This window comes from Sander lucioperca, chromosome 1 (genome assembly GCF_008315115.2).
Source record: "Sander lucioperca isolate FBNREF2018 chromosome 1, SLUC_FBN_1.2, whole genome shotgun sequence".
Taxonomy (NCBI): domain Eukaryota; kingdom Metazoa; phylum Chordata; class Actinopteri; order Perciformes; family Percidae; genus Sander; species Sander lucioperca.
In genome coordinates, this window is record NC_050173.1 from 53,508,588 (window position 1) to 53,523,376 (window position 14,789).

At 40.2% G+C, this 14,789-nt stretch overlaps 2 protein-coding genes across 2 annotated transcripts; both read right to left on the reverse strand.

Moving 5' to 3' along the window:
- Positions 1-1,229: 1,229 nt before the first annotated feature.
- On the reverse strand, positions 1,230-5,216 carry LOC116036461 (calnexin-like). The gene is made up of 6 exons (XM_031279983.2): positions 5,097-5,216; positions 4,611-4,684; positions 2,942-3,061; positions 2,592-2,694; positions 2,435-2,500; positions 1,230-1,604 (listed from the first exon to the last, which is right to left on the reverse strand). Exons 2-5 carry the CDS (start codon positions 4,680-4,682, stop codon positions 2,466-2,468), a joined length of 330 nt encoding a protein of 109 aa, XP_031135843.1. The 5' UTR covers positions 4,683-4,684; positions 5,097-5,216; the 3' UTR covers positions 1,230-1,604; positions 2,435-2,465.
- A 911-nt stretch (positions 5,217-6,127) lies between these two features.
- On the reverse strand, positions 6,128-12,108 carry LOC116036570 (cyclic nucleotide-gated cation channel-like). Its single transcript, XM_031280132.2, has 10 exons — positions 11,980-12,108; positions 11,649-11,759; positions 11,277-11,462; positions 11,073-11,183; positions 8,606-8,712; positions 7,979-8,466; positions 7,590-7,868; positions 7,384-7,482; positions 6,660-7,037; positions 6,128-6,560 (listed from the first exon to the last, which is right to left on the reverse strand). The coding sequence occupies exons 1-10, from the start codon at positions 12,066-12,068 to the stop codon at positions 6,375-6,377; spliced, it is 2,034 nt and encodes a 677-aa protein (XP_031135992.1). The 5' UTR covers positions 12,069-12,108; the 3' UTR covers positions 6,128-6,374.
- Positions 12,109-14,789: the final 2,681 nt, after the last annotated feature.

Genomic DNA, 14,789 nt, shown 5'->3' on the forward strand with positions numbered 1-14,789 from the left:
AAAGAAAATAGTCTGTTCCGTCTCTACGGTTGGAACACAGCATCCATAGCAATGTAACCTCTGTAGAGTACTTAGCGTTATGTATTATAAATCACATTAAACTGAAAATTTCCGTTGAAGTGAGACAAAGTGAATGGGACTTCTTTGGGAATATTTATGTTGACATTTCTGTCCTCATTCATCTTGTTTTCTTTTTGCCAAACTGCTGTAGTTGACACACCTGTAAACACATTTTACAATGTAACTATGGACAGGATCTTGCTCCACGTTTTCCCACTTTTTGTCACATCTGATAAATTCTCGGATTGATGGATCCAGAGTGATCAGAACTGCGTCCATGGCAACGCTCTCCTATGCATGGCAACAGTCTATTATGCTTTACAACAGTCTGTTATACAGAATTAGTAGACCGCAGAATGCCGTGATTGACCAATCAGAATCGAGAATTCAACCAAGCCATATAATAAAAGGCTTTAATATCTTTTTGGCTATTAAGTCATTAAAACATGCCTAGACATTTTGTGTAGTATTACTGTATGTATTACATTACATCGGTAACAGTTACTAATGTTTAATTAATTAATGGGGTGGTTAGTTAGTAGTAGTAGTTCAGTTCCGCACAGGGGCTGGTTCAGAGTTAATCAAAAGTGACTAATGCCTATCACACACTAGATCACTCTCAAAAGATTTCTCACACCTAAGGGCAACCATGTCACCTCTAAAGGTTTTAGTCATATAGTCATTATAAGATTTTACTACCAAGACTTAAAACTAAAAAGTCTGGCTTAAGACAGCTTGAACTGAGTTTTATGACCACCTTACACCAAATAATTGGGAAAACGGGAGTGCGCCCCAACTCTAGCAAGACTCCCACGATTTCATTGCGATATCAGAAATGTGTCTGCGACAGTGGAAACGCTTGTGAAGTCATTCGGTGTAAAGTCGGCATTATGAAGAAAGTGTTCAGTATGAACCATACACAAGTATTTATGAACTAATCATTAACCAAGAGTGCCATTGAGTTGGGTCAACAAATACAACTAAATAGTTCATGAAGCTTCTTTTGGACATCACTACTATATAGCATTCGAATCACAGATATTAAGGAATTACACATTAACGATGCATTAATTGTTAGGTCATTCCTGATTCATTCCTCACTCTTTCCTTAGAAACTACTCACATTTTTGTGTACCGTATTGTAAAGTGTTACCAAATAACAAAACCAGTTTGTTTCAAAGTGAGGTTTTTATTAGCCATAAATGACTGAGGTTAATATTTCTGCCTACTAGGTGTTGACACTAGTTTCATACACAACCACATGACAGACCTGAGATGACCAAACAACGTTGTGTGTTATTCAACCTCTGATTTTCTACAATAAGACAAGTGGAGGAGTCCAAATCCTTCATTCCAGCTCCAAATGTTCTTAGAGGCAGAGGTAGAACATATTTTGTATTTTTTTGACTATGGGTCACTCCTCAGACATTATTGAGTTCACACTGTGTAGTTGTATCCATTCATCAATACGACTGGCCAACGAACTGATTGCCCAGCATCCTCTTGTGTGTTGGTGGTGCTTTTCATTGCACTGATCAATGACCCTATGCAAATGCACAGACAAACACAAACGTACATGATTAGTTTTCGTTAGTTCACGGACAAGAGTGGACTTTGTAAATAACGGGTTTATATAAAAAGCAGAGCTATTTAACAGATTAAGTCTCAACATCTAGGCCAGTATTACCGACATTGCTGTAGTCAGGTTAATGTTTTCACCTGAAACCTGTTTTCCGATCTTCTGTCAATAATGTGTTCATCAGCTTAACTCACAGCTCCTGGCTGCCATAAGCTACATGTGGCCATATCCTGTCAGTGGCAGTGAGCAGTGTGTAAGATTTAGTGGCATCTAGTGGTGAGGTTGCAGATTGCAACCAACTAAACTAAACTGTTACTACTCAATCTGTACCAGAAACCCAATTTGTTCAGTTCTTGTACCCTGATCAATGGGCTATCCTGACCCTAACTATAACAAATTCAATGTCTAACCTCAACCATATGCACACATGCGTAGAGAAGTCAGATTGGACAGATAGTCTAGCTAGCTGTCTGCAGTTAACCATAGTCCTCCTAAATCCACCGGAGTTTAAAATTACAACACAAAGAAAGCGGAAGGTAACGGACATCCGGCCGAAAAGAGTGACCTCCGGGGGAATTTCCGGCAGCAACGGAGCAATCCCGGAAGTAGAACACTGTGGATATAGACTATGCACACGGTAATTTGAAACCAGCTAATACTTAATATCCACCTGCTCATACAAATTTAATCTTGTTTAATGTGTGGATGTCAGATACTTTTCGTCCTCGATACTGGTGCTTTAACACCCTCCATGTTGTTATGATGACATGACACATTATCTGTTGAATCTCCCACCTTCTGGTCTAGGTCACACTTCCTCTGGTTACTATCTTTTCCTTGTCCCAGCTCTGTCAGCCTTTCCTACACAGAGAAGAGAAGACATTAATACCATTACTACCACAACCTGGGGTTCTACAACTAATCATGGAGCACCTAAAACCTAAAACATTACCTTTGATATCCACAGCCTCTGTCCGCTCTGAGAGCTCAGGATCATCTGGTTGATCATCATCAGACTTCTTATAGTAATACTCTTGATCGGCGGGCCCAAACCTCTACACACGCACACACACACACACACACACACACACACACACACACGCGCGCTTTGATTTCTTGTACTGTAGCTGCCCTGTTTGTTTAGAGGACCAAACCACACTCACACATCACATTTCTTATAGTTCTAATGACAAAGACAAGACAATAACCAACACAAATACACACACACACACACACACACACACACACACACACAAACACACACACACAAACACACACGTGCATAAACAGGCATACTCATACCTTGTCAGGCCACATGAAGCTAATGAAGAGAATGACAGGAAGTCCAACAGTGAAGACGTAGAGCCCCCAGAGCCAGGGGCGCTCATTGGTGGCCAATAGCAGGCTCTCTATGATACCTGGCTAGAATACACATATACACATACTGTATGCCAACTGTTATATGATCATATCTACAGTATATCAAACCAAACTAAATAAACATAACTGCTAACAAGCATAAACTTAATTGTTAACAAGCAACAGATGGTGTGGACAAAACCACAGTGCATCTGTAATTTATTTATAGATTTATCTATTTATATATCCGAGCACCAGGTGGTGTAGGAGCCCTTTTTAAAACCAGAAACAGGTGTCGCTGCTTGGGGAAGCATAGTTTTTGACACTATGCGCTTGCAGTGTAATATCTGACCACATACAACATTCAATTACTATTTAATTAGTCAGGTCTCAACTACGTGCTCTAATGTTTTGGTTTATTTTGAAATTTTAGATACCTTATCTATGGTTTTATGGAGCAATAGAATCAATTATACTTGAGTTTTTAACTTGAATGAAGGACTTTGACATTATTTATTTGTAAGTGTGTCTGAAAGATAAGCAATAGTACCAAATAAATGGTGTATCAGGATTTTATCCACACCATCACCTTTGTTGTGAGCGAACAGTAAGTAATTGGAATTAGCAAGCAAACCGTACTTGTCTCAAGGTAATTTAAAAATAGGTTTTAGTTCTAATGATTAATTACAGATCCATAAAGCTAAAAAAGAAATGTAACCTTTGAAAAATATACTATCTTTTATAATACTCTTGCCAAAATGCCTTGCCATGGGGATTCATTTTATCCACGTTTTTTGTATTGTCTGTTTATGTTTCAAATGTGTTTGTATGTCTATATGTACCTGAGGTCTATGTGTACCTGAGTTGGCATCAATAAATATGTTAAAGTGCCCATATTATGAAAAAAAAAACACTTTTTCTGGGATTTGGGGTGTTATTTTGTGTCGCTGGTGCTTCCACATGCATACAAACTTGGAAAAAAAACATCCATGCTGTTTTGAGTGAGATACGGGTTTCTGAATGTATCCTGCCTTCAGTCTCCGGGTGAGCTGGTCAAAATCGGCAGGGCCATCTACGTCATTGGCTGAAACATTTGGTGCGTGCTAACAACTTTAGCTAATACCACATCAGGGCGCAATTCCAACTTTGTGTGGAATACCTGCAGACGAGGGACATGTAAGTAGTTCTATACAATTTCTTTTGTAGATTAGGGTGAACTTGTGTGTGTTGTAGCAGTGTTTTGCCATTGAGAACGAGGTGGCTAACAGCTAACCACTAGCAGCACTAGCTTCTAGCTAGTAGTCCTTACCTAGCTACTGCGCATGTGCAACTCCCAACAAAGATGGGATAGAAGTGTGATGCCTCACTCTGTAGCTAAAACAGAGAGCTCAACACACAGGGTTAAAAGAGGAGCTGCAGCAATGTGCAGTACAACAAAAATATGGTGTTTTTTGAAAATTAAACCATGTATACCTATTCTGGTACAACCTCAAAATACAATTATCAACCTGAAAATGAGCATAATGTGGGCACTTTAAAAAGGAAATAAAATATTGTGTTTTCCTAACAATAATTAATAGACGTTCAAAATGAAAATTGCAATTAAACTTACCTGTGCTGCAGCAGACACAGGTGTCACACTGGCTACCAGCATCACGCACAGCAACACAAAGCTCATCTCCATGTCTGAAACACACACCAACATGCACACACATTCATACACACAGAGATGTACATAGTACAAACATTAACAGTTAATATACTGCACATGCACACACAATATGAAACACACGCAGATAAGATCACACTCAAAGTCTCTTCATGAGGGACAGAAAAACAAAAAACTTTCTATCTTTCCAGATACATCATGTTACAAAGATCAGACTGGGACAGAAAGATTAAGGACAACAAACTGAGAGAAGCAATGATGATTAACACACACACAGACTTCTGAGAAAGTAAAATAAAACTAAATACAAGGAAAGAGTACAGGGGGAAGCAGAGTGCTACAAAAAAACCAAGAAGATTAAAAAAGTAAAGAGAAAGAAGTGAGAGTAAAAATAAGAGAAGCACAGAGGACCAAACGGTATGTTTCTACCTTTTCAACACAGGGATATTCACTTGTCACAAGTTCAAAAGACACTTCCTGAAGTCTTGCCGTCATGTGATGTTGGACTTTGGATCCAAGTCACTTGCTGCCATGGCTGCAGAGCATGCAGTGGCCACATTAGATGGGGACCACACACACACACACACACACACACACACACACACACACACACAAACACAAATGATCAGTGTTGGGTAGGGTAGCAAAGTAGGATAAAGGGTAGAAAAATTAAATTGCTTACGTTGTTTCGTCTTTTTTATCTGCATTCATTTAATTCAATTCAATTTCATTCAATTACAGTAGATGAGTTGTGAAAAGAAAGGGAACCACTTGAGAAAATTGACAAATCAAATGTATAGACAACACTAGACTACTAAATACAAGTGTATGATAACTTTTTTGTCCGGTTTGGGTGTTTTCGTCCTAGAACTTGGACCCTTTCACAGTGTGTTTTCAGTTAATGAAAGTTAAATGTAACATCTTGGCCGCCTAAAAATGGCTTGCTCAGCGTTTGGTTGTACTAAAAGACACTCTAAGGTGTCAGCTGTTCATTTTTTTTGCACCTTGTTAACCAAGCTGGCTAGCTAGCACTAGCTGATAAATTAGCTTTGCGGTCTCGTCCAAATATGGTCTCTTCTGGCTCCAAAAAAACCGAGATGGTGATGGCGAAAAATCACAATGGCGATGGCCAAAAATTCCAAACTTGAGGCTTCAATGTAGAAAAATCAATGTGTGATGTAATGGTGGCTACATCCACTTCTTATATAACGTCTATTGTGTTATGTCTCCGTATATACCATAGACTGGACATAGTCTCTGTGACATCACCCATAGGTTTTTGAAGAGCCTACATGAAGCTACAAGAAGCTCAAAGTTGGCGGCTTTTATGCAATTTTATATAAAGTACTTTGAGCTGCATTTAAGGTGATACACAAAGTGGTATCTATATAATATTTATTATTATTATTATTATTATTATTATTATTATTATTATTATTATTATTATTATTATTATTATGAATTCAATACACACCGATATGTTCTCATTCTCCTTTAAAAACTGTAAAATTTTAGGAGGCCTGCAGAAAGTTTGAAAAAGTTAAGAACAAACAAACATTTAGACAGCTACAAATAAAATACTTACAAATTTTACACAGAATTGTGTCAAATAATGATCAGTTAACATCAAACAGACGACAAAAGTCATTATTGCATTTTCTACCAATGCAAAAAAATCAACATTAACATTTCTCCACAGTTTGTCCTTCAGAACCGGATGTTAATTTCACTGCGCACGCCGTCACCACCAAAAACACTCTCGTTGCCGTCGGCGTCGGACAGGAAGCCACTGCCTGTGCCCACTGTGGTGATGTTGTGTTCGAGGGTTGTGATTCGCTGTTTCAGTCGAAGCTGGGAAGAGTTGAACTCTCCCTGCAGACGGGCCAAACACGTCTGTAAAAAAGGTTATCCTTAGTTATTATCTAATAACTGATGTTTGGGACATAGCAACAGTACCAACAGCAGCTGCAATAGTGGACTAATAGTACTAACCTGTAGCCGATCCAGACTGGTTTCCAGCCTCTCCATCTTCTCCTCGAGGTCCTCCCCTGCAGACACATTTACTTCCTCTAGAAGCCCCTCCTTCTGCAGGATGTCCCGCCCCCTCTGCTCCAGCTGGGCCCTGGCGTGGGGGAACTCCTGAAGCGCCTCCATCAGGTCTTGTTTGGAAAGGCAGAACAGGTCTGAGTATCCCAGACTGCGAATATTAGCCGTACGTCGGTTCCCCATTTTGCTGCCGCTGATGTTCAGGATGCTGATTTCTCCAAAGCAGCTTCCTGATGTCAGAACAGCAAACTGGGTTGTTCCATCTTCCCCCACCACTGCTAGCTGGCCATCTTTAATTATGTACATCTCCTTACCCACATCTCCCTTGGAGAAAAAAAACCAGACAGAAAATAGCCTATATATGAGTACTTTTAACAGCAATAGAGACAGAGCGCATCACGTTGTACTCTGAAAGCCAAGCCCATCGGAGGAAAAACAAATGGCGCCACAACATGCAGCTAACGGCTGGAACGCTAACAATGTGCCCGTAACTAGCTAAAAACATCAGATTTAAGCATGTCAAATTATTGTTTTAGCAACCTCCGTCTACCAGAGAGGAAAGCGGAAGGTAACGGACATCCGAAAAGAGTGACATCCACCGGAATTTCCGGCAGAACTAGAGCAATCCAGGAAGTGGAATGTCGTGGATATAGACTTAATAAATACTAACCTTTCTACAGATGTAGTCTCCAGGACTGAAAACCTGCGGTCGAAGTTTTAACACCAATTCTACGAGGAGGCCTGCCTCACAGTCCTTGAAAATACGCACCTATGTACGCACACACACACGCACATTGATTAATAACCACATTAATTAAGAAAAGAGGCTTGGAGATGTAAATGGAATTGGGGAACCATTGTCTAGTGTGTCTTTACCTTCTTCAGTGTGTCCAGGTGAACATTAATAGCAATCTCTGCTCTCAGTTTATTGGGCAGGCTCTTCAGCACTTCCTGTTCATCTATTGTCTTCTTATTGGTCCAGAGGTAGTCAAACCAGCGGATGACGCGCTGCTCTAGCACCTTGCTGACATGCCTGAATTGCATGTAGTGTTTCAGGGTGTCTACGCGGCCCTGAAAGGCTGCTCTTGTGGCATTCATATTGGAGATCATGGATCCAACATTACCCACAATGGAGGCAAAAATCAGAACCCCAACCTAGGACAGAAATACCAGTATTAGCCATTGTGATCAACTGTAACAACACACTGTAAAAGGCTTATATGGATCATTCAAGGTAAGATAATATCAGCGAAGGTGTGACTTACCAGAAAGTCAAATATCAGGAACAAATATTCCTCATCTCTAACAGGAGGAGGGGTCTCTCCAATGGTTGTCAGTGTCAGAGTGGACCAGTACAGACAGTAGATGTAACTTCTGGTCAGGGAGCCAAACTCAGGATCTGATGCATTGGGATACACCCAAGAATCAGAGCCCAGCCCGAGGACCTTGGAGAAGCTGTAGTATCCACAGGCGTTCCAGTGGATGATCACCAGGATGTACAGCACCAGTTTACAGATGCGGAAAGCATTGGGGTAGCACGTTCGTGTCTCTGTACGCTCAAACCACTCAAACAGACGTGACAGACGCAGCAGCCGGTTGAATCGAAGAAGAGGAGTGTAGCTCATTCCAACAGCTAGGTACAGCAGGTCAGTTGGAAGGATGGAGCAAATGTCAATTTTACACTGCAAGGTTCGAACGTAGGTTTCTCTCAGACGCCGCACATCTTTCACCATCAAGCCTTGATCCAAGAAACCTTCACATAGATAACAGATACATAAATTAATGAATGTAGGTGTCTCTCAGATGGCAAATGTATAAGTTGAAACCAAGATCCAGGACAGGGTTTCCTATTAGAAATATGGACATTTGAGTCGTATGACACTATTCAGTACCTGTGTGGAGACGAACAGCTATATCCAGGATATAGACTCCATCACAGATGTAGTCCAGTACCAGCCACACCAACACATTCCGCATTTGGAGCTCATCGAAACAAGCCCTATGGAAACACATAGACTGAAACAAGACTGTCTTCCCCCGAAAAACACTCCCATAGGTCGTTTGTTCAGGAAGCAATTACAACTCATCTTTACGTTTCTAGTGGCAGCGCCCTCTAGTGGGACGGGAGCAAAGCAGAAATAAATGTGGCAAAGTATAAGAGCGCCAAGTTCCTCATAAGGAGGCAGTTTGGGGTGGTGGCTGGGTTAAACAAACACACAGGACTTTCACCAGAAGACCGGGGTTTTTATCGCGTTTAAAAATAAAAGTGAATTTGGCCGGGTTGGCTCAGTGGGTACAGCAGGCACACGTGTACTTAGAGGAGGTTTAGGCTTCGACGCACGAGGTCCCGGGTTCGAATCCGACCTGTGATGATTTCCTGCATGTCTTCCCCCTCTCTCTCTCTCTCTCTCTCCCCTTTCTCACCTAGCTGTCCTGTCAAAATAAAGGCAGAAAAGCACAAAAAATGATCTTTAAAAAAAAATTTAAAAATAAAAGTGAATAGTGGCTGGGTTGGCTCAGTTGGTAGAGCAGGTGCACATATATAGAGGTTTACTCCTCGACGCCGCGGGTTCGACTCCGACCTGCAGCCCTTTGCTGCATGTCATTCCCCCTCTCTTTTCCCTTTCATGTCTTCATCTGTCCTATGGAAATAAAGGCCTAAAATGCCCGAAAAAATAATCTTTTAAAAAAAAAAAAAAAAAAAAAAAAAAGTGAATGGCGAGGTGAAGTAACGTCTGATTTTAAGCCAAACCACGATCTTTTTCTAAACCTAACATAGTAGTTTTGGTGCCTAGACATAACCAAACTGTGATGTTTCACAAAGTTAACGACTTGTTCAGAACCGCTGCCATTTCATTTAAAACCGACGTTCTCTGGTTTAGATTTGAGGATGGAAAACCCTCCTGTGGGTCTTATTAGAGGGAGAGGGAATAAACAACCCATGTCTTTGTATGGTTTGGAGGACTTGTTGACTGAGACACTTAGCAAATGAAGAAACTCCTGATGGAAATATCTAACTCTATAGTTAATAAATGCTCCACTATGTTCACCAACTAATCGCTAACTGTGTCTGTCTGCTGTTTGATGTGCACAGTGGTTTTATCTGAACTTTTTTTGCTGAAAACAGCTATGTGCTGCTGCTGGAAACGATGTGAGTGGAAAGACTCAACTAAAACAGTAAAGTTGCACGTTAGAGAAACAAAACAACGAGCTAAAAAGGCGCTAAAACGCTCCGTAGAGCTAAGGGGAACTGGAGGGTCAGGTGATAACTCTGTATGGGCTTTGTTATTAGGGGCAACCCCTTTCATATGCACATAGTCATTTTGTTATTTAAATTTTTTTAATGATTGCAGCTTTAAAGTATTTTTAAGTAAGTAAGTAGTTTTAGTAGCATGTCTGCTTGATTGGCAGGTATCTCAGTCAGCTTGTTAGAATCAGAGGTGGTGCTGGACACACTAGCTTGCCTCCTTCTCCCCCAAAGCCCAAATATTGGATTTCTTACACCTGAAACTGGCAAAAACAGCCAACAGTAATCCCAAATTCAAGTTTCTGAACATCCCTTCAAAAAGCTGACATCACAATCACTGCGCCCATGTTTTCTACAGTAATGGAGTTGTCGTAGTAGTTGTTCTAGTTGTAGTCTAGTACATTTCCAGGATAATTGTCCCCTCAACTTCTGCTCTCTGTGTGTTGCCATTCTCAAACTCCATTCGCTGCTAGAAACAACAACAAACTTCAAGCTAGCAAGCTACACGCTGAAAATGGCAAGTTTTGAAGAAAATTTGGATCGTGCAACAAGGCAGGCCTGCTTGGTTATTTGTGGGAATGATTGTAAAGATTTATAAAGAATATGTTTACGGCATTTACTCTCTAACTGGGATGTTTTGGGACCGATTGGTGGGGATTGCTATGGACGAAGTACACACGGCGATACACTGGTAAGAGCAAATGACGTTTAACCATGCATCCAGCTAATTTATATAGCTCAAATTACTGTATTGTGTGAACAGTTAACTTCATTTAACATTGTATGTGGCGTTTTCTTTAGCGGTGTGCAAATGTTTCACCAAAACAAGTTCCTTCCCGAGACCATTTTGCAGAGCCACCGTCGCTGCCTCCGGAATTTAGTTTTTTAGTTTCGAAATGCAAACGACCCAGAGCGTTTTTTCTCTTATACTAGAATGAATGTGTGGTGTAGCCAGACCTCACTCCACAGTGCTGTGGAGATGAGATGAGGTCTGGCAATGCAAGGCTTTTCTTGTAGTGACAAAAAGTAATGGGATACATAGTAGTACAAGAGGAACTTCTACTTAAAACTGATACTAGTACTGTGGTGTAGGTGCAGCAATAGATCCCAACCTGACAACCAGTAGGGTCCAGTTATAAAAAACAGCAGCACCAATCAGCATCAGCCAGTGGTAGTATGCATCATCAGATGGTGATAAGACCTCGACATTACACTTCCACCTCCTGACAGAGAGGGGCAAAACAAATAGTTAGGTAGAGATTTGTCAATTGATGTTTTAATGTGTACGCATTTTGTCAGTTTTTTTGTTGTCTTACGTGTGTCTGGAGCGTCTGATTTCACGATCTGTGTCAGAGCCGGTATGGCTGAACCTGCTGGGAGGGTCTTGCATGTCAGTGTTGACGGGGCCTCTGAAGCGTTCCAAGAAGGAATCTGGGCGTTCAGTCTCGTCAGCCAAACTCTTCTGCGCCCAGTCTCTCAGAGTCATCACTATACTAACTATCCTGAGTACAGGTAGACAGACAAATGTAAAGTTTATAATACGGGGCAACAGCAAGGAACTGTTTTTCTAATAATTAACAATAATCACACACACTGAAAATAAATCAGATCTGAATACATTCTTTTGAATATTTAAAAAGAAGATGTAAAGTCAACTTGTGGATTAGTTAACTTATCAGCTGTCATACCTGGACAGAGCACCTCGCCCTTGCAAGGAATTCTGGGAATTAATATCTCTTCTGTCAATGGCCGCCATTCTCTGAAGCTCTGAGGAAGTGTCATCACACATCGACTGTGCTCTACGCACATAAACCCCAACACACACACACACAAACACATTAATCATCAAATACATAAAGAGAATAATTTAGTGACTGCTGCGACAACAGCTGTAAAACTCCTACTACTTCACACAGAAAGGCAATAACATTCTTCAATAAATTGAGTGTGTGTGTGTGTGTGTGTGTGTGTGTGTGTGTGTGTGTGTGTGTGTGTGTGTGTGTGTGTGTGTGTGTGTACCTGCTAAGATTGCTGTCAGCTCGGTCACTCTCCTCATCTGTCCACGTTTTCACAGAAAGCCTGTGTGAATCCTGCACTGGACCCGTCATCCTGCGCGCACACACACACACACACACACACACACACACACACACACACACACACACATCAATCATCAAATACATAAAAAGAATATTTTAGTGACTGCTGTGGCAACAGCTGTAAAACTCCTACTACTTCACACAGAAAGGCAATACCATTCTTCAATAGATTATACAGAGTGAAACTTAAATTGAACAGAGTGTGTGTGTGTGTGTGTGTGTGTGTGTGTGGATTTGTGTTGGTTATTGTCTTGTCTTTGTCATTAGAACTATAAGAAATGTGATGTGTGAGTGTGGTTTGGTCCTCTAAACAAACAGGGCAGCTACAGTTCAAGAAATCAAAGCGTGTGTGCGTGCGTGCGTGCGTGCGTGCGTGCGTGCGTGCATGCATGCGTGCCTGCTAAGTGTGCTGTCAGCTCGGTCACTCTCCTCATCTGTCCACGTTTTCACAGAAAGCCTGTGTGAATCCTGCACTGGACCCGTCATCCTGCACGCTCACACACACACACACACACACACACACACACACACACACACCAAAGTTAATTCATTTTCACCACAAACACACACAGAACCACACAGTCAGACAGACCAAACCAACATCCCCAATTTAAGATACACACACAGTCATAACATACATTAATAAACACAATAAAATGCAGGCTACAACACACACTTACACTGTAGAGACATGCAGACGCAAAGAGGCTCACACAGACTGCCAAACACACACACACAACTTACTAATCAGCACACATACATGCAATGATGGAACCACAGTCAGAAAAGGAAGGTCATCCAGTACGAGGTCATCCTGTATCAGGCATCACCACGGAAACCAGATGGCATAGCAACAAGCTGGATAGCAGTTTTGACAACTGATCATCAGACGGAGAGACAGAAAGATGTTCAAAGTCAACAAACCTGATGTATTTTCAGATATCCCAACGTTAGCTCGTCAGTCCGTCACTTCAATTTGCGTCTCTAGTTCAGCTGCATCCCAAATACTGTTTAGCCATGAGACATTAATCACGAAGCACAGACACATACTCGTATGATGAGATGGAAGGATGGATGGATGGAGTGAACAAATGCAACCGATCAAAGGAATGATCACATGGCACTCAACAAAAAGCATCCTTTAAATTGCAAATTGTGTGTGTGGTGTGGTGTGTGTGTGTGTGTGTGTGTGTGTGTGTGTGTGTGTTGTGTGTGTGTGTGTGAGTGTTCCTTCTCACTAGTGAGCTCATCTGAATTCAAGAACCTTGTTTGAAGTGGCCTCTGAACTACGAGTGTGTCTTTGTGTGCGTATATTCTCCTGATTACTGAAAGAGAAGGCATATTACGCACACACCTGAACACGTGAATTGAGACATTTTCTTATTCAAGCTATGTTCAGAGACAGGATTTTACTAAAAAAAAATGCCATTTAGATTCGACCATTACAGCATCATTTTGAAAGGATGAATAAATAGTTGGAATGTGATTTCTTTCTCCTTTTTTTGCCAAAAATGTGTATTCTGAAATGCAGGGTAATAGCAAGTATTCCTTTGGGATTGAATGTCATACATGATTGGTTGAATTAGACCAAGACACAGGCAGGCTTTCTTCCAGCAATGTACATCAATTGAGGCAGACAGATTGAGTCAGTGTGTAATTGATGTTGTCAAAATAATGTATCTCAAAATAATGAGAAACTTTCTCAAAATAATGACTTAATATTGCTAAATTATGACTTGGTATCTCAAAATAACAAATAACATAATGACTTATTATCACAAAATAACGATTTGTTAACATGAAATAGCATAATCAATCATAATATAAGCAGAAAACAAATGAATTGTAAGATGGAAAATGGAACACACACAGAATTAAAACAATTCTAAAATCAAAAGCCTTTTTAAATTTGATCGTGCAATTTAAAATTCAAACATCTTCATCATTTAAAGACATATTACGTAGATCCAATTCTTAATTGGAAAATGATATGGTAATGATTTAAAAAATAAAGTAGTTTTAAGGCATAATTCAAATGCAAATGTAATCACTTTATAGTTTTGTTCTGTTTTCAAATTCATTAATCATTCATTTTAGTCCAGTTCCAGTCCATGAATTGATTATAATTAAATACTGACATCTTTAATTATTCCAGTGGCACAACTCAATATTCCATATAGGACAGAAAAAAACACACAAAAAACAAACAATCAATTAATGTATATATGGAAAATTGCTTTTATTGAACGTTATTGATCCGATTGTACACACTGAGTTTTGGAAGTATTGCTATCATGTAAAGTAATATGTTTGCCCACAGTAGCACCAATAGAGATCAATTTGGGATTAATGAAAAAAAACTGAAAAATAGTGGAATGTTAACATTAGCAGCAACAAACCTGGATAACTTTTCAACACATCCACACATTCAACTGAAGCATTAGGACAGACATATTTTAGACTAATACAGAAATCTCTCTTAGAATGTTTATTACAACTGAATTCATATTTCAATCACTGTTAAATCAGCGAGAAAAAAAAAATAAATCTGAATTCATGTTCCTTGACATTGTTTCCATGGATCCGTTGGATCAACTCAATAAAATCGTGATGTCGTGTTCCTGTGTGAATAGTCTGGGAATCATCTCCTGACAGCGTTTTGAATATAGCTGGAATATATATAACTGACTAGAGGTCTGATACAATGCAGCTACAGTATACACCATCTAC